The sequence below is a fragment of the Maniola hyperantus genome, chromosome 26 (assembly GCF_902806685.2).
Source record: "Maniola hyperantus chromosome 26, iAphHyp1.2, whole genome shotgun sequence".
Taxonomy (NCBI): domain Eukaryota; kingdom Metazoa; phylum Arthropoda; class Insecta; order Lepidoptera; family Nymphalidae; genus Maniola; species Maniola hyperantus.
This window is the reverse complement of record NC_048561.1, coordinates 2171045-2192011: the sequence shown is the minus strand read 5'-3', so window position 1 is coordinate 2192011 and position 20967 is coordinate 2171045. Positions and strand designations below refer to the sequence as shown.

General features: G+C 37.9%; 2 protein-coding genes across 2 annotated transcripts; one reads left to right on the top strand and one right to left on the bottom strand.

The window, feature by feature from the left end:
• Window positions 1-157: 157 nt before the first annotated feature.
• On the bottom strand, window positions 158-14565 carry LOC117994077 (zinc finger protein 271-like). Its single transcript, XM_069507526.1, has 10 exons — window positions 14242-14565; window positions 12894-13065; window positions 11683-11775; window positions 11467-11601; window positions 11031-11387; window positions 10765-10859; window positions 10546-10589; window positions 9370-10467; window positions 6750-6963; window positions 158-1735 (listed from the first exon to the last, which is right to left on the bottom strand). The coding sequence occupies exons 1-10, from the start codon at window positions 14325-14327 to the stop codon at window positions 1291-1293; spliced, it is 2739 nt and encodes a 912-aa protein (XP_069363627.1). The 5' UTR covers window positions 14328-14565; the 3' UTR covers window positions 158-1290.
• A 354-nt stretch (window positions 14566-14919) lies between these two features.
• On the top strand, window positions 14920-20861 carry LOC117994076 (zinc finger protein 260-like). The gene is made up of 8 exons (XM_034981953.2): window positions 14920-15166; window positions 15452-15623; window positions 15859-15951; window positions 16033-16167; window positions 16247-16603; window positions 17733-17818; window positions 18000-18043; window positions 19758-20861. The coding sequence occupies exons 1-8, from the start codon at window positions 15105-15107 to the stop codon at window positions 20678-20680; spliced, it is 1872 nt and encodes a 623-aa protein (XP_034837844.2). The 5' UTR covers window positions 14920-15104; the 3' UTR covers window positions 20681-20861.
• Window positions 20862-20967: the final 106 nt, after the last annotated feature.

Sequence of the window (20967 nt, the reverse complement as noted above, 5' to 3'; positions counted from 1 at the left end):
ACCAGGGAGGTCGTCAAACCTTCACAAAATTAGGTACAGTAGGTACTTACCTAAGGAGTCACAAATAATACACAGGTTTGTTATAATTACTTTTATATTATTTCACATTAAACACTTTATCTAAAATCTTGTTAGTACTAAATAAAAACAACAATGTAAATTAATACAATGACTTATATGTATACTACATATAATTAATAACTAATTTAATTTAGTCATTGAATTAATAACTAATTTAACAGTACAAGTTACCGCCAAAGGTCAAACTCGATTTCAGGTCAAACTAGTTTCTGCTAGGTCAAACCGGTACGCGTGTCAAAATAAAGAAGTTTAGCCCAGGATAATCTAGTTCAGCCTAAACACTTTAGGCTTAGCTAGTTTGACCTAGGCCGAACATATTTAATCATTGCAACTGACAAAAATCCTGGAACGCTTCAATTCAGTTGTCGTAACTGTTCTACCCTAACCAACTTTTATACTAAAGTTAAACTTATTTACAGATACTGGCAGTAAATATTGCACATCGAACTCGTTTAACTTAGTTTTCATTATTATTTGGACATTACCGAAGAACCTTGGGTAATACTAACTATACCCGGATAAACCTAAGTTTATTCCAACTTCCAACCTTACCCCTAACATCTTCATTAATGTCAGTGCATCCCATAGCACGCGTGTCATACCCAGATCCCCAAAGATACACTCTACACAAAGCACACTGGTAAGAATTAAAGTTTTTTTTTTTTTTAAATTAAAAATAGCCAGTGTTCTCCCTCTCACTCCTTTCCACTTAAATTTATATCTCTCCTTCGCACCAATTCGCCTTTCACTTAACTCGAAAACCCGCTGCGCCGGCGCTGCTAGGCGCAATCAATCGCAACAAGGACATTGTCGTGAGAGCACGCAATTTTTGCTCCCAAATCTCAACATGGCCGCCTACGTGTGCTAAAACTTCGCGTAATAACGTGTCGCTAATCGCCTAAACGCCCAGCTGTGGTCAATTCTCTCGCGAAAAGAAAGTGAAGTGAACAGAGGACAAATTTACGAAGAATTGTCGCGCATACGTGAGTTTTCCTTTACTTTTCCTTTCTGTGTTCAAGTCCACTGCTTGGAAGCCTCCATTTACAGTCCTGGAGCTATCGAAGATATTATTCATCACGCTTTTTGAATCTGACCACACACTGTCTGTTGTCATCCTCCAAGATACACTCTACACAAAGCACACTACATACTGTCTGTTGTAGAGTTTATCTCCTGAGCACTCTCCGGTGGCGGAGTGACACGTGCGGCTCACGAACATGATGAAGGATTTTCACCAGTGGCAGTGTGAGTTCTCATATGCCTCATTAGATTATTACTTTGTGTACATTTGTAATTGCATAACTTACACGTAAATGGTTTTTCCCCAGTGTGAGATCTCACGTGCCTCACTAGATGGCTATTTCGTGCACATTTGTAATCGCATAACTTACACGAAAAGGGTTTTTCACCAGTGTGGGTTTTCATGTGCCTCACTAGAGAGCTATTTGTTGTACATTTATAATCGCATAACTTACACGCGTAAGGTTTTATACCAGTGTGGGTTCTCATGTGCGTCACTAGATGGCTATTTTGTGTAAATTTGTAATCACATAAGTTACATGAGATACGTTTCTCACCAGTGTGAGTTCTCATATGCCTCTTCAAATTACTTTGATATTTACATTTGTACTGGCATATCTCGCAAGTGAGCCGTCTTACTTCAGCGTGAGTCTTTATGTGTTTAACTAAGAGACTTTTTCGTTTATACGTTTTTCCACAAATGTCACAAATGAACCATCTTTCCTCAATGTGTGAACATTGTATGTTGATGACATTCTTTAAACAATCAGTATTCTTCAAACAATCAGTTTTACTTTGTAAAGCTTTTAGTGTTTTAATGACTGGTTCAAGGGATTCTGTTTGAAGCACTTTATTCTGACTTGTTGCCTGATAAATGACATCTTTAGACACAATGTTCTGACTGACACAAGACCTAACAGCTTTTCGTGTTTTCTTCAGCGTTTCGTCTCGTCTTGGTACAACTTTCTTAGAGAAAACATTATATAATTTGACACCAGAATCTGTTAATCTGTTGTATTGGCAATTGACGTCTGTATCGGCTTCTTCAGTTGGGGACACTTTTATTTTGTTATTTGTCGCAAGACTCGCGGGCAGAGGAGCAACTGAAACAAAACATTTTGACTACTTCCTTGTTTATAAATGTGTAAAATGTAGAATGTTAAATAAGGCTGTATCTTACCTAAGGTCTGAGCAGAATGTACAGAAGGGCTGGGGTCTGGCTGCCTGTGAAATAAATAATTAGAATGTATTTAGAGTGTACTGGGGAGCCATTAGCCAATATGTAGCTGTACTAAATATAGCAGATTAGAGTATTATGATTTCTGATACGAGTATGAGTGTATACTAACTGTCACTTGAACTAAACATTATTGGTACTGACTTGTTCTCAGTGATGAGTGAAGAATGTGCAGAGCTGGAGCTCACAGCTGTATGAGGCTTGCATTCTTGTGGCTTCTCACATTCACCGTCGCTGTCACTGTTCTGCTAAATACAAAACAAAGTCATAACATTTCCGTCGTTTGAGAGTTTGAGAGACCCCTTTACAACTAAACAAGCTACTATATGAATGTGTTATAATAGTGGTGCTGCTGCAAGCTGATGAAAGTGTTACAATAGTGGAAATCTATCTCACCTGGAGATGCATGCTCATATGTTGCATGTACGCATGTTCATGGACAAATTCCTGCAAACAATGTGTACACTGGAAGCAAACACTTTCGTACTTTAACGGATCCCGAACAAAATTAATGACATTATTGTCAGCTTCATTTTTCATTTCCATGTCTTCATCAACCCACGTGGACTCATCATTTCCTTCTACTTTCATGATACGTTCTAGTCTACTTTCCTCTAATTCTTTCTGATTGTATTCTGAAACATGTTCTAGTATGTGTCTTTGGGAAGTATCTTTGAAATTGTCTGCATTATTGTCATCTTCATTTATATTGTCCGCATTAACCGACATAGAGTCATTATTTCCTTCAATTTTCACTAGAAATTGATGTCCTGTTTCCCCTAACTCTGCTTGTTTATCTTCTGAGGGATGTTCTAGTATGTGTAAGTCACAATGGTCAGGTCCTAGTGTTGTCAACACCATATTACTGTTTAGTTGGTGTTTTGTGCGGTTTATCATTTGTATATGTTCTATTGTTACCTGTTGAGAGACAAGTTACTATTTAATGTGTACAGTACAAGGATAAGAATGGATGCAAGTTTATGTATTACATACTCACTATTTCATGTTTTTCAACTAAGTCCATCATCAGTGCACGGGCTCTCAAGCTCTTGTCTCTAAATCTACTGAAGTTTATCAACCTCTGAGCACATTGTACACAAATTGTATGTTTCAGGTTTCCTTGATCAGACAACTGAAACAACACACAATTAAAGTAATCTAACATTCCTTAAATAATCCATGGTTGTCTCTGCACTGTTTACAGATTTATCAAAAACATTTGATAGTGTACAGCGAGGTAAGTACAATCTAATTTAATTTTAATATACACTATACAACACATAACTATACATCATAAATTAACAACTTACAGGCTGTCCAGTTAACTTTTCATATGCTTCTTCCAATTTGTGTTTACTCATTAGTAACAGCTTGCTGTCAGTGTCTAGGCATATCATGCAAACCTGGAAATATATAATTAGTTACTTTTACATTACTGTTTCCATATAAAGCTACAACAGGCGAGGAAAAAAGATAAATTAAGATCCAATGTACCTCCATAGCTCCTTCTCTTTCCTCAGCCACTTTTAGGGAAATGTTAAGTTAAATACATTTCTAGCTTCACATTGGTAGCTTTGCTAGGAATTTCATATATTACAAAGTACTCTGTGGCTAGGAATTTCCAGATTTTTTAGAAACAAAATTCAACATTCAACAACCTTTTTTTGCCACTTTTTGACGTTTGCGACACAGACCAATAACATATAGGACGAATTGCGATCAAAGAGCACAGACCAATAACATCAAAGAGTATGGTATATAATCACACACAGATCACTAATATACTGGTCTGTGGTTTCCTAACACCTTATTTTTTAAACTGACTTCCCGGCTCTGGGTTCTAAATCTTTAAGCAAGCAGTAAAAAGGAAATACCCTTTTTTACTGGCTTTACGGGCAACTGGTCTGCAGGCTGTAGCCGTTTGCTTTGTTTTTTAATTGATGCAGTGATGATGCATCATTGCATGTAATTAGGTCAGGAAGTACTTCAGGTAGTAGTAGACTAATAAGAATTAGGTATTACTTCCTACATCCATGATCATTACGGAATGAAGTGATGATGATGATACCCATAGATTATCTACTATTTCTGTTTTGCTATGTTATTGGCATAGATTATCTAGTTATTGGTCTGTGCTGTTTTGGACCAAAGACGAATACCTACTTGGTGAGAAAATATGATTTTTTACCCGTTATTATATTTTGAGTTTTGGATACTATACCTACGGCTCAGAGAGAAGTATATCTATTCCTTGCTATACAGAATGTCCTTCCGCCTCATACCCCGATTGCCATTTCGACCTGTCGCTTGCTATACATTATTCCCTCTTCTATATCCCGAAGAGACAGGGTCGCGGAAGCCTAACACGAACGGGTAAGTCGTTCATATCCTAATTTGTTCCTTAGAACTACATACCTACCAATAATATTTTTTTTTATTTTTTTTAATACAATAAAACTTAAAGCTAGCCTTATCTAATTACTATATAAATCATGACCGCGTGGAATGGTGCCAAGAATACTGGCTGCATTTCCGCGCTGGACAGCCAGGCTGATCCGCTGCGCAAAAAATGAGCCAGCCCTTCTGTCACCAGTTGAGGCTATTAATCGCGGTGAAATGTCTCGTAAAAAATTTTTAGCATAATATTTGACCTCTTGACACCGAAATGACGTCGTTTTGACGTGTCGAAATAAAAATATATAATAAAAATATAAGTACCTAGTACTTAGAAATTCTTTGATACAGTCAGCTCAAAACTTCAGTCTAGTGCTGACGTCACTAAAATGGCGGCCACGCGCAATAGAAATTTGCGGGACTTATAACAAACTTTTCTTTTTTCGTGGCAGAATGTCATCAAGGTCATTTTTAGGGTCCCGTTGGCACCCTTCTGGTACGGAACCCTAAAAATAATCCTCATGACATTCCGCAACGAAAATAGAAGAGCTTGTTTACGTTGATCTAAGGGTTCACAAATAATACACAGGTTTGTTATACTTTTAATATTATTTCACATTAAACAATCTTATTGTCTTAACTAGCTTATGCACACGTAGGGTTGCCAGGCGTCCGGATAAAGCCGGACATAGGTAGGCTTTTTGATTGTTCGGCCAAAATAAACGGTGTCCGGCTTTTTACATTTTGCAAACGAGCGTGGCCGAGCGCAGGCGGTTAGACTGTCGGTCGCTCCCGCAGGCGTCCGTGCCGCCCGACAACAAGATTTATGACAATAATAAAAAAGCTTGATTTTACATACAATTTTGTTGTCGTACCTATTAATACTAAGACACAAAATCCTCAATAATGTAGGGGTCTTTCTACCCAAATGTCCGGCTAAACTGGCTGGTCTGTCCGGCTATTAGATTTGGCGACCTGGCAACCCTATGCACACGACTTCGTCCGCGTGGACTACACTAATTTCAAACCCCTATTTCACCCCCTAAGGCTGCCTGTCCACTGGTGCGGAGCGGAGCGGAGATGTGTTGAGCAAACCAATCAGATTGTCGGTAAATAACGTGATGATTTTATTCCGCCGTCTGACAAAACTCTGATTGGTCAACTATACACATCTCCGCTCCGCTCCGCATCAGTCGACAGGCAGCCTAAGGGAATGAATTTTCAAAAATCCTTTCTTATCGGATACCTACGTCATAATAGCTATCTGCATGCCGAATTTCAGTTCGATTCGTCCAGTAGTTTGAGCTGTGCGTTGATAGATCAGTCAGTCAATCCTTTTATATATTTAAAAAGAAAAGATAAGAGAAATGAAAAAGACATTCAAAATCTTGTTAGTACTAAATTAAAAAAAGAACAATATAAATAACAAAACTAATATAAATATAAACTAAAAATCTCATATGAGCCGTGCGGCACCGACGCTGCAGTGGTGCGGCACCGACGCTGCAGTGGTGCGGCACCGACGCTGCAGTGGTGCGGCGCCGGCAAAGCTCTATGCGATTTTATTTATTTGTTTACACTAATTTTCGGTCCGACTCGCGGCTTCATGTACAGAACCGGCTGGATTCGAACTTTTCTGAGAAATACCCTTAGAATTTAGAAATTTATTTGAAGTGTCGGTAGAAAGAAACACTATGACAAAATTATAAATTATTTACATTTACAAGTCCTTTCTTTTTCTAACGACTTATCATTATATATAGTATCTTCATTAATTTGAGGGCATCCCAAAGCACGCGCGTCATATCCAGATCCTCCAAGATACACTCTACACAAAGCACACTACACACTGTCTGTTGTAGAGTTTATCTCCTGAGCATTCTCCGGTGGCGGAGTGACACGTGCGGCTCACGAACATGATGAAGGCTTTTCACCAGTAATAGTGTGAGTTCTCATATGATTCATTAGACTAGTTCTATGTGCACATTTGTACTCGCATATCTTGCACGAATAGGGCTTTTCACCAGTGTGGGTTCTCATGTGCGTCACTAGAGTGCTATTTGTTGCACATCTGAAATCGCATAACTTGCACGAGAAAGGTCTTTCACCAGTGTGGGTTCTCATGTGCTGCACAAGACTACTACTTTGTGAAAATTTGTAATCGCATAACTTACACAAGAAAGGTTTTATACCAGTGTGGGTTCTCATGTGCTTCACAAGACTGCTATTTTCTGTACATTTGTAATTGCATAACTCGCACAAGAAAGGTTTTAAACCAGTGTGAGTTCTCATGTGCCTCACTAGATCACTATTTGTTGTATATTTGTAATCGCATAAATTACAAGAAAAAGGTCTTTCACCAGTGTGAGTTATCATATGCTTCTTCAAATAACTTTGATATTTACATTTGTACTGGCAAATCTTGCAATTAAGCCATTTTACTTCAGTATGAGTCTTTATGTGTTTAACTAAGAAACTTTTTCGTTTATACATTTTTCTACAAATGTCACAAATGTTTACTGTATTAATGACTGGTTTAACGTCTACTGTCGCAGAGATTTCATCCTGACCATGATTACTGATATCTTTAGGCGCAATGTTCTGATTGACCTTAGATTTTTTGATTTCATATGATTTAACTACACATTTTGTTGATCTTTTAATGTTTATGTTCCTTTTACAGTTGATATCGGATGTTTGGTTCTCGAATGCCCGAATGTCGATTTCAAATACAGGTTTACTTTCCCGGATTGCATCGCTATCTTCATTTGCTTGCTCCTTGTCTTCACTAACTGTCGGAAGTCGCGCGGACAAAGGAGCGACTGAAACAAATTATATGTCTTGTTTTATAAATTTTGAGGTGAAGATTCATAATCACCGTAGGCTACAGTTAAACTCCATGCAAGTGTATTGTGATCATTTATAATCACATCAACTGTCGCTCTGGCTCGCGCATAAAAAAAATTAAAACCGACTTCAATAACCACAAACACTAAAAAGTAAAAAATTATTTAATTTATTACCGAATATATTATGTATACAAGAGTTAATGTAGTTCTATATTCAGTCTACTCTTCATTGTGCTCGTGACACCACATTGGCACCTTATTGGCACAGGCCCCAAAAAAATATTATAATATAACTACAATCTCGGACGACCAAAGAAAAGGTGGACAGATTGCGTGAAAGAGGATATGCGTGTAAAAGGAGTGGATAATGCTTTGACGGATAACAGAAGTGAGTGGAAGAAAAGACATGTTGTGCCGACCCCACGTAGCGTGGGATAAGGTAAGGAAGAAGAAGAAGAACTAAAATCCCTTGTATACACAATTATTCGGTAGCGATGGCAAGAGACCAGACGGTATGACTCTTGTCCCGTGGAAGCAAGGTAGGTCGCTTGTGTGGGATGCCACGTGTGTGGATACACTGGCGCTGTCACACGTACAGGCGACCTCCGTGGCGGCCGGAGCGGCGGCTACTAAGGCAGAACGGGCCAAGAGGCGCAAATATGAGAATATAGAAAATAGTTTCATATTTGTGCCTTTTGGGGTGGAGACCATGGGTTCGTGGGGCGAGGATGCTAGATCCTTTTTTAAGGACCTTTCATCCCGTCTCGCGGAATCCACGGGGGACCGGAGGGCTGGCAGTGACCTCGGTCAGCATATTAGTCTGGCCATTCAACGAGGTAACGCTGTCAGCGTTCCCAGCACCCTGCCTCGTTGCGGTGGTTTAGATGATATTTTCGATTTGTAATTTTTATGTTCTAGAATAAGTTTGGTATTTTTGTTTTTTGTAATTTAATTATTCGGTAATAAATTAAATTATTTTTCACTTTTTAGTGTTTGTGGTTATTGAAGTAGGTTTTTTTTTTGATATTTTTGTATTTCACAAATTTTAGTGGCCTCACTGTATGAAAATATGTCATGCCTAGTTAAAAATCTACTGTTTACTAAGCTATTACACTGATTTCGATTTACTCTTATTAATCTTATCCATTGAGGAGTTCTGTTCTCCATTTCCAAAGACATCTTAAGATCTGATGAATGTCTTTGGAGATGGAGTTTTAGTTTGGTTTAAATAAATCGCGGCACCGACTCGGCAGTGGTGCGGTGCCGGTAAAGCTCTATGCGATTTTTATTTGTTTACACTAACTTTCGGTCTGGCTCCAGCTTCATGTACAGGAAGCCTTACGGGGGTGTATTTGCAAGTTTCTTTTTTCTTAAAATAACTATTTTCAGACGAATTATCAGATCTTTGTCAGTATCTTATAATGTCAGTGCATCCCAAAACGGGCGCGTCATACCCAGATCCTCCAAGATACACTCTACACAAAGCACACTACATACTGTCTGTTGTAGCGTTTATCTCCTGAGCACTGTCTGGTGGCGGAGTGACACGTGCGGCTCACGAACATGATGAAGGCTTTTCACCAGTGTTAGTGTGAGTTCTCATATGCTTCATTAGACTACTACCATGTGCACATTTGTACTCGCATATCTCACATGAATATGGCTTTTCACCAGTGTGGGTTCTCATGTGCGTCATTAGATTGCCATTTGTCGTACATTTGTAATCGCATAACTTACACGAAAAAGGTTTTATACCAGTGTGCGTTCTTATATGATTCCTTAGACTACCTTTATGTGCACATTTGTACTCGCATATCTCACACGAATATGGCTTTTCACCAGTGTGCTTTCTCATGTGCGTCACTAGACAGCCTTTTGTCGTACATTTGTAATTGCATAGCTCACACGAGAAAGGTTTTATACCAGTGTGCGTTCTCATATGAATGATTAGACGACCTCTATGTGCACATTTGTACTCACATATCTCACACAAATATGGCTTTTCACCAGTGTGGGTTCTCATGTGCGTCACTAGACCGCCATTTGTCGTACATTTGTAATTGCATAACTCACACGAGAAAGGTTTTATACCAGTGTGCGTTCTCATATGAATGATTAGACCACGTCTATGTGTACATTTGTACTCGCATATCTCACACGAATATGGCTTTTCACCAGTGTGGGTTCTCATGTGCGTCACTAGACTACTGTTTGTTGTACATTTGTAACTGCATAGTTTGCACGTGAAAGGTTTTATACCAGCGTGAATTCTCATGTGTGTCACTAAAGAGCTATTTCGTGCAAATTTATGATTGCATAACTTACACGAGAAAGGTCTTTCACCAGTGTGAGTTCTCATATGATTCTTCAAATCACTTTGATATTTACATTTGTACTGGCATATCTTGCAAGTCAACCGTCTTACTTCAGCGTGAGTCTTTATGTGTTTAACTAAGCGACTTTTTTGTTTGAAGACTATTTGACAAATATCACAAATGAACCCGCTTTTCTCTGTGTGTGAACTACTTAGTAGCGAACATTGCATATCAATGACATTCTTTAAACAATCAGTTTTACTTTGTACAGTTTTCGATACAATTACTTTTGCAGTGTTCGTGACAGGTTCGATATATTCTGTTGTAGAGACTTCATTGTCACTTGTTGCCTGATAACTCATAACTTTAGACGCAATGTTTTGATTTACACAAGACTTAACAGCTTTTCCGTCTTGTCTTGGTACAACTTTCTTAGAGAAAACATTATCATATAATTCAGCAACAAAATCTGTTAATCTTTTGTATTGGGAACTGATGTATTTATCGGCTTCTTCAGTTGGGGACACTTTAAGTTCGTTATTTGTCGCAAGACTCGCGAGCAGAGGAGCGACTGAAACAAAACATGGTGACTATTTCCTTGTTTATAAAATGTGTAAAATGTAAAATCATAAATAATGCCATATCTTACCTAAGATTTGAGCAGAATGTGCAGAAGGGCTGGGGTCTGCCTGCCTGTGAAATATATTATCAGAATGTATCTAGAGTGTACCGGGGAGCCACTAGCCAGCATGCAGCTGTACTGCATAAAGCAGGTTAGAGAGGAGGAAAGAAAATTATAATTTCTGATACGAGTAAGAGTGTATACTAACTGCAACTAAACGTTATTAGTACTGGCAGGTATACTGACCTGTTCTCAGTGATGAGTGAAGAGTGTGCAGAGCTGGAGCTCACAGCTGTATGAGGCTTGCATACTTGTGACGTCTCACATTCACCATCACCGTTCTGCCAAATACAAAACAGACTAAAATAAATTGAATTTTTTCTGACTTATATTAATAAAATCGTATCTATTATTATAACTATATTTTGATTTTTTTTTGTAATAATTTTTTTCTATACATAACCACTAGACTATCACCTAAGAAAGTGATTAATGGTGGAAATCTATCTCACCTGGTGATGCATGCTCATATGTTGCATGTACGCATGTTCATGGACATATTTCTCCAAACAATGTGTACCTTGGAAGAGAGCACTTTCACACTTTAACGGATCCTGCACAAAATGACTGACATTATTGCCATCTTCAATTTTCATTTCCATGTCTTCATCTACCGACATGGACTCATCATTTTCTTCAATTTTGACGGTAAACTCTAGCTTTGTTTCCTCTAATTCTTTCTGGTTGTCTTCTGAGGGATGTTCTACTATGTGTATGTCACAGTGGTCAGGTCCTAGCGTTGTCAACACCATATTACTGTTTAGTTGGTGTTTTGTGCGGTCTATCATATGTATATGTTCTCTTGTTATCTGTTGAGAGACAAGTTAGTATTTAATGTGTACAGTACAAGGATAAGAAAGGATGCAAGTTTATGTATTAAGTACTCACTAATTCATGTTTTTCAACTAAGTCCATCATCAGTGCACAGGCTCTCAAGCTCTTGTCTCTAAAGCTACTAAAGTTCATCAATCTCTGAGCACATTGTACACAAAGTGTATGTTTTAGGTTTCCTTGATCACACAACTGAAACAACATGTAATTAATATATTCAAACATTGTTTATATTGTTTATACATATTCCTAGATCATAAATTAACAACTTACAGGATGTCTAGTTAACTTTTCATATGCTTCGTCCAATTTGTGTTTACTCATTAGTAACAGCTTGCTGTCAGTGTCAAGGCATATCATGCAAACCTGGAAATATATAATTAGTTACTTTTGCATTACTGTTTTCATATAATCTTCAACTATTATGAGGATTAAATCCATACTAATATTATAAATGCGAAAGTGTGTCCGTCTGTCTGTCTGCTAGACTTTTACGGCCCATCCGTTCAACCGATTTTGACGAAATTTGGTAGAAATAGCTTGGATCTCAGGGATCCATGGGATTTTTAAAACCTAAATCCACACGAATGAAGTCGCGGGTATCATCTAGTATATATTTAAACTCACTTCAATAAACACAAATACTAAAAAGTAACAAACAATTTAATTTATTACCGAATATAATTATGTATAACAAGAGTTATTGTAGTTCTATAATATTATTCTTTGGTGTCGGCGCCAATGAGGTGCCAATGTGGAGTCACAAAAAAAGGGCTGAATTGAGAACTACCTCCTTTTTGGAAGTCAGTTAAAAACAATATGAAGAGCAGATAGATGGTTTGTGCAGCTAATTAGCACCAGCTTCAAACAATATTATTATAGACCTACATACATTAACTCTTGTATACATAATATATTCAGTAATCTAAATATATAGAAAGAAAAGGTGACTGACTGATTGACTGATCCATCAACGCACAGCTCTAACTACTGGATGGATCGGGCTGAAATTCGGTATGCAGATAGCTATTACGGCATAGGCATCCGCTAAAAAAGATTTTTGAAAAATTTATCCCCTAAATGGTCATCTATCTATCATGGGTGAAATAGGGGTTTGAAATATGTGAAGTCCACGCGGACGAAGTTGCGAGCACAAGCTAGTAAATAAAATAAAATCATTTTTTACTTTTTAGTATTTGTGGTTAGTGAAGTTGGTATTTAATTTTTGTTTTTGAATATTTTTTTTTACTAAGAATACTATATAATATGAAGCTACAATATCAATTGCCATCGTCAAATCCATTAAAACACTTTCTGACCAACAGAGTTGTTCACATATGGAATAAATTGCCTAAGGATGTGGTTAAGTCATAACATTTTGAAAACTTGAAGCACTTCTGATATACACGCATCAGCGAAAGCTGCTTAGTCTGTCAAAAATAATAATAATACAATACAATACAAAACATGACATTTTGAGTTACCTGCACTGTTGAAGGAATAGCACCAGTACGAATTTGCCATAAGCCACTTTCAGTTTCATAAAGGTCATCACTTAGAAAATGCTGCGAGCAGACCACAGCAGAGTCGGGTAAGTTGTCCTGTTTGCCGAGGGCTCTGAGCCAAGCAGCACGGAGATGCACTTCACTCGGTAAACTGGAAATTACCTCCTATGTTACACATAAGCAGACAAACATATACCAAAGTGATTAATGTTTTACAGTTCCACTAGTGCTGCAAATGTATATGGCAGCGGTAATCGCTTAACATCAGGTGACCCCGCTTGCTCGTTTGCTCGCTATCTCTGTTAAAAAAAACTGGCCAAGTGGGAGTCAGCCTCAAAGAGGGTTCCGTACTGCAGTCTTATTTTTTCGACATTTTGCACGATAATTCAAAAATTATGATGCATAAAAATAAATAAAAATCTGTTTTAGAATGTTCAGGTGAAGACCTTTCATATGATACCCCACTTGTAATAGTTATCTCACTTCGAAAGTTGAAAATACTAATTATTAGTTCATGACCACAATTTAATTTTTTTGTGTGATCTAACCCTAAATTCAGTTTTTAGATTTTTCCCCAAATGTCAGCTATAAGATGTACCATCCTGCCAAATTTCATGATTCTAGGTCAACGGGAAGTACCCTGTAGGTTTCTTGACAGACAGACAGACAACAAAGTGATCCTATAAGGGTTCCGTTATTCCTTTTGAGGTACGGAAGCCTAAAAAGCCCGGCCAGTGCGAGTTAGACTAGCGCACTGAGGGTTCTGTACTATAATCGTATTTTATCAACATTTTGCACGATAAATATTTTGATATAGCAATTTTACTTTGAAAGTCGAAAATAGCAATATTTATTCATGAACACATTTTAATTTTTTTTTGTGTGATGTACTAACCACAAATTCACGGTTTTAAGATTTTCCCCTAATGACCACTATAAGACCAATCTACCTGACAAATTTTATGATTCTAGTTCAACGGGAAGTACTCTGTGGTAGGTTTCCTGACAGACCGAAAACAAAGTGATCCTATAAGGGTTCCGTTTTTCTTTTTGAGGTACGGAACCCTAAAAAACTGATAGATGATGGGACCTTTAGGTGCTAGAATGGCGACCTCCCACCAGAAAGCCCAGTGTCTTCCAGACCCCCACTATAGCCGCAGGGAGCCGCTGGATGTCGGCGACGCAAGACCGTGGCGTGTGGAAGTCCCTACAAGAGACCTATGTCCAGCAGTGGACTTCTATCGGTTCATAATGATGACGCTGGCATTTGACAGGTGAAAACTTGACTACAGCTTGAAAGTCGACTCAAAGTATACTCAATACTCACCCATGAAAACTAATTGCCTTCCCCTCCCCGTGTGATGTGGACACATTGTCTGAAGTATTTTCGCAGAAAGGCACAAAACACTGCATTTTCAAGATTTTTCACTTCTGACGCTTCGATCGATTATCTCTATGATTATATAGCGATTATAGCGAATCTTCTATGGGCGTGAAGCATGTGAAGACTATGGAATTATGTTATATTTGCGTGTGTGGTCACTAGTCAATACAAAAAGCACGGATTTTTCTCCTAATATTTTGACAATATTGCTTCGAGATTGTAGTGTACCTATTACTTTGCTTCCAGTGTATTACTTTACTCTATGCACTCCACTCCACCAAAGAGAATATAATCACTCCACTTGGTTAAAGCCCATATGTAAAAAGTACCTAGGTAGGTACTCTGTGCTAAAGCCTGAGCTGAGGGCACCACCACCAAAGCACCAAACCACAGAGTACTTTTTCAAACCAACAAATGTTTAATTGATTTTCACCACAGAGTAAATTATTTTTCAATCAAAGAGAATAACCTAATTTATAAGTTGTTAATTCTTTGGTTGCTGCTGTGTCCATTTCAGTCATCCATTTCATACAATTCGCCTGCTTGGCTGAAATCTTTTTTTTCTGGTTGGTGCTGAAATACATGAAATCACAGAGTACCTACTTTGCACAGAGTACATTGAATATGTAGGTACTTTGTAAATATATGGCTGAAATGGACAAAACCTGGTGCCAGTAAAAATGAGAAATCAGTGCTTTTTGTAATGATTAGTGACCACACAAGCAAATAAAGTAACATAATTCCATACTCTTCCACGCCCACTAAAGATTCGTTATAATATAATCGAAGGAGAAAAAATCTTGAAAATGCAGTGTTGTGTGCCCTTCTGCAAATCACATGGAGAGGGGAAGGCAATTAGTTTTCCTGGGTGAGTATACTTAAGTAGACCTTCAAGCCATAGTTAAGCTCTCACTAATTGTCAAATACCAGCGTAATCATCATCATTATCAACCGGTAGGTATGCAAGCTTTCTCTGTACCAAATTTCGTCGAAATCAGTTGAACGGATGGGCCGTGAAATGCTAGCAGACAGACAGACACACTTTCTCATTTACAATATTAGTATGGATAGATTGGTGGTTCTATTGTGTAAAACATTAATCACTTTGGCATACATTTGTCTGCTTATGTGTAACATAAGAGGTAATTTCCAGTTTGCCGAGTGAAGTGCATCTCCGTGCTGCTTGGCTCAGAGCCCTCGGCAAACAGGACAACTTATCCGACTCTGCTGTGGTCTGCTCGCAGCATTTTCTAAGTGATGACCTTTATGAAACTGAGAGTGGCTTATGGCAAATTCGTACTGGTGCTATTCCTTCGACAGTGCAGGTAACTCATAATGTCATGTTATGTATTGTTAGTAACACTAAAGTGTGTAACTAAATTAGATCAAGTAAAGTGTGACTGTAGGGAATAGAAGCTAAGACTATAGTCTTAGCTCTTATTCCCTACAGCTAAAACTGTAGTCTTAGCTCCTATTCCCTCCAGCTAAGACTATAGTCTTAGCTCCTATTGCCTACAGCTAAGGCTAGTAACATAGTAGTAACTCATAGTATATTTCCAGGTGTGCATGATATGCCTAGACACTGACAGCAAGCTGTTACTAATGAGTAAACACAAATTGGAAGAAGCATATGAAAAGTTAACTGGACAGCCTGTAAGTTGTTAATTTATGATCTAGGAATATGTATAAATAATATAAACAATGTTTGAATATATTAATTACATGTTGTTTCAGTTGTGTGATCAAGGAAACCTAAAACAAACACTTTGTGTACAATGTGCTCAGAGATTGATGAACTTTAGTAGATTTAGAGACAAGAGCTTGAGAGCCCGTGCACTGATGATGGACTTAGTTGAAAAACATGAATTAGTGAGTACTTAATATATAAACTTGCATCCTTTCTTATCCTTGTACTGTACACATTAAATACTAACTTGTCTCTCAACAGATAACAAGAGAACATATACAAATGATAGACCGCACAAAACGCCAACTAAACAGTAATATGGTGTTGACAACACTAGGACCTGACCACTGTGACTTACACATACTAGAACATCCCTCAGAAGACAACCAGAAAGAATTAGAGGAAACAAAGCTAGAGTTTACCGTCAAAATTGAAGAAAATGATGAGTCCATGTCGGTAGATGAAGACATGGAAATGAAAACTGAAGATGACAATAATGTCAATAATTTTGTTCAGGATCTGATAAAGTTTGAAAGTATTCTCTTCCAATGTACACATTGTTTGAAAGAATTTGTCTATGATCATGCATACATGCAACATACCTGCATGCGTCTCCAGGTGAGATTATAACACTTTTAGCAGCATATATCCATACTAATATTATAAATGCGAAAGTGTGTTTGTCTATCTGCTAGCTGCTAGCTGCTAGCCTTTCACGGCCCAACCGTTCAACCAATTTTGACGAAATTCGGTACAGAGATAGCTTGCATCCCAGGGAAGGACATAGGCTACTTTTTATCTCGGAAAATCAAACAGTTCCCAGGGGATTTTTAAAAACCTAAATCCACGCGGACGAAGTCGCGGGCATCAGCTAGTAATAATTTTTTATTCATTTTTTATTTTTGTATCAACATACAAAAAAAATTTATATTAAGTACACAGATATGTCCAGATATGCAACTAGCGTGGCCCACTCAGTCCCTCTCGCTCAAGTAGAGGTACTTACTTGTGAAATGTTATTCTGTCTATTTTACGTTCGCTTCGGCTATTGTAGCCTAGTATACTGCAACCCACCATTGCACAATAACTTCAAAAACAACAAAACGAATCAATTATTTATTTACAATACTTGAGTCAACATAACCTCACTTCACGTTGTTTGCCAAATACTCACATACAAATACATTTTGGCAAACAAAAAAAAGTGGCCACGGTGATAAGGACAAAACATAATCATTTTGTCATGTTCTAATAAGAGCTTGAATGCATTTAGCTATCTCGCTCTAACAGTAAGTCTCACAATAGGGCTACTTCTAATAGTCCTTGTTCTGAGATTAGGTAGCACGCTTTTTTTTAAATTTATTTTACGGCCCTGGATATCAGTCCTTAAAGGCCTTAGTTTTAAGTACATATTTATTATTTTATTATCACCACTATATCATCTTACAAACAAAAATTTTGACAATCAGGAAGCCTGAAATTATACAACTAATATTATAAATGCGAAAGTGTGTCTGTCTGTCTGTCTGCTAGCTTTGCACGGCCCAACGATTTAACTGATTTTGATGAAATTTGGTGCAGAGGTAGCTTACATCCCGGGGAAGGACATAGGGTTTTATCTCGGAAAATCAAAGAGTTCCCACGGGATTTAAAAAAAATCTAATTCCACGCAGACGAAGTCGCGGGCATCATCTAGTTCTGAATAAAAAATTTGAGTTTGAGTTTGACTTTGTTTTGTATTTGACAGCACAGTGACGGTGACGGTGAATGTGAGAAGCCTCATGCAGCTGTGAGCTCCAGCTCTGCACACTCTTCACTCATCACTGAGAACAGGTCAGGATACCTGCCAGTACCAATAACGTTTAGTTCAAGTTGCAGTTAGTATACACTCATACTCTTATCAGAAATTATTGTGCTCTTTCCTCCTTTCTAACCTGTTATATGCAGTACAGCTGCATACTGGCTAGTGGCTCTGCAGTACACTCTAGATACATTCTAATTATTTATTTCACAGGCAGGCAGACCCCAGCCCTTCTACACACACCACTATGACCTTAGGTAAGATTTAATAACTTAACGACTTCGTCCGCGTGGACTACACAAATTTCAAACCACTATCTTACCGCCCTTAGAGGTCGAATTTTCAAAAATCCTTTCTTAGCGGATGCCTACGTCATAATAGCTATCTGCATGCCAAATTTCAGCCTGATCCGTCCAGTAGTTTGAACTGTGCGTTGATAGATCAGTCAGTCAGTCACCTTTTCCTTTTATATATTTAGATTTAGATGTCACATATACAATGCGTACACAATGAGATTTTTTTCGCTATTTTAACTCTGTGGCAACTGTCATGTCAAAAGTACTTTCATCTTTAAAATAAGGGGCTGTTTTCGTTGAGTCACACTGTGACTCAACGGGGGGGAAATTCCTCTTGAGTCACACTGGGAATTTCATTTTCCCTTTGAGTCACACCCACGTACCTATTGCGTATACGTAACAAGTGTTCACTGAACGTGAAAAATATTATCCTTGAGCCACACTGACTTGAGGCGACGCGACAAAAATTATAGTACGTGATAGATTGAGATGGCAATCGGGGTATGAGGTGGGAGGACGCCCCGCACACCCGCACGTCACCTGTGCTTGCCCGGACCGGGCTCGGGTTCGCTCCCCGATTGCCATCTTGACCTGTCGCGTACATTCGCGCAATTCGGCCCGTAATTTTTTAATGTACTTAGGTACACCGATTTCTCTCAAGGTTTCCCGATTTGCAATTTTTTTTCTTTAACAGAAAAAGTTTCTGAGGTGGTCCCATATTTTTTTGGATCCAACTCCTTAATCCTGATGTTGCAAGGTTACTGCCCGCCTAAGTTATAAAGATTCAGGAAGTGTTCATAGAGAATTAGTAATGTAGGTACCAAGCAACGACTTCATGATTGCACTTCAAGTTCCAACTCCTCAACCCTGATGATGCAGGGTACAGCACTCGTAAACTATAGTGATTCAGGAACTCCGGATGATGCAATATTATTTTAGATATCAAGCATAGACTACATCATTGAACTTCGGATCCCACCTCTTCAATCCATATGCTGTAAGGTACTGAACTCCTAAGCCGAGGGAATTTCTAATAGTGAATTGATATTTTAGGTACAAAGCAACGGCTTCATGATTAAACTTCAAATCCGAACTTTTCAGCCATGATGATGCAGGGTACTCCTGTTCTGTTGATTCAAGAAAAAATTTTGCAAATCGGGAAGCCTTGGAAATTGGTTTACATTTCTATACATTAAAAAATAAAATACGGGCCGTATTGAGAACCACCGCCTTTTTAGAAGTCGGTTAAAAACAAAGTGGCATATGTCACAGTGTGACTCAAGGATAATATTTTTCACGTTCGATCAACACTTGTTATACACGCAATATGTGCGTGTGACTCAACTGGAAAGTAAAATTCCGCCTGAGAATTTTTTCCCCGTTGAGTCACAGTGATATTCATGTAGTGTGGCAAACCATCCAAAATGACTATATGATGAATACATAGAACTAAAATGGCGAGTGAGTTCTAATTTTGTACGGTTTATAAATGTTACACATGCGGTCAAATTATTATTAGTCATAAGTCCTATCATTAATCAACCATTACTTATAAGTAAAAGTGCATTATAAATATTAACAAACTATTATTGTTCTGCAATATTTTAAAGCAATTTTTAATGAATAGGGGTCTATTCATTAAATGTGTGTTTGCTAATGATGTGTTTTATTTCAGCCATTCCTTTGCCTGCGAGTCTGGCGGCAAATATTGAAATGAAAGAGTCATCAACTGAGCAAGCCGATATAGACGTCAGTGGTCGACGCACTACACCAACAGATTGTTCCGTCAAATTATATGATATTTTCCCTAAGAAAGTTGTTGAAGAGAAAGTTACTGTGTCAAAAACTATGTATGTTTGCGACTTGTGTCAAAAAATGTTTAAACAGAAAAAAGTCCTATCACAACACATACGGAGTCATTCGTTAGTAAAACGATTTGCTTGCAAGATTTGCCAATACAAAACTAAATATAAACATCATTTAAAGTTGCACATGAAAACTCACACCGGTGAAAAGCCATACAGTTGTAAGTTATGTGAGCGTAAGTTTGTAACAAATAGTCGTTTAGTGATGCACATAAGAACTCACACGGGTGAAAAGCCATACAGTTGTAAATTATGTGAGCGTAAGTTTATATCAAGTAGTCATTTAGTGGAGCATGTGAGAACTCATACTGGTGTAAAACCATATCCTTGCAATTTATGTAATAGGAGGTTTAATACAAGTAGTCAGTTAGCGACGCATATGAGACATCACACTGGTGAAAAGCCATATCATTGTAAGTTATGTGAATATAAATGTGCTAAAAATAATGCATTAGTGATGCACATGAGAACTCATACAGGTGAAAAGCCATACCATTGTAAGGTGTGTGAATATAAATGTGTCCAAAGTTGTCAATTAGCGGTGCACATGAGAACTCACACCGGTGAAAAGCCATTTCATTGTAAGTTGTGCGAATATAAATGCGCCCAAAGTTGTCAATTAGTAAGGCACATGAGAATTCACACTGATGAAAAGCCATATTTTTGTAAATTATGTGAATATAAATGTAACCAAAACAGTCAATTAGTAGTGCACATGCGGAAACACTGGTGAAGAACCATATATATCCCTGTAAGTTATGCAATATGGAAATATATAGAATAGAATAGAATATGTTTTATTCAAGTAAACTTTTTACAAGCGCTTTCGAATCGTCGGGTAGTTTTAATTTACCACTGGTTCGGAAAAAAGAAAAAAGTGACTGACTGACTGATCTATCAACGCACAGCTCAAATTACTGGACAGTTGACGGATCGGGCTGAAATTTAGCATGCAGATAGCTATTATGACGTAGGCATCCTTTGAAATTTCAGCCCATAAGGGGGTGAATTAGGGGTTTG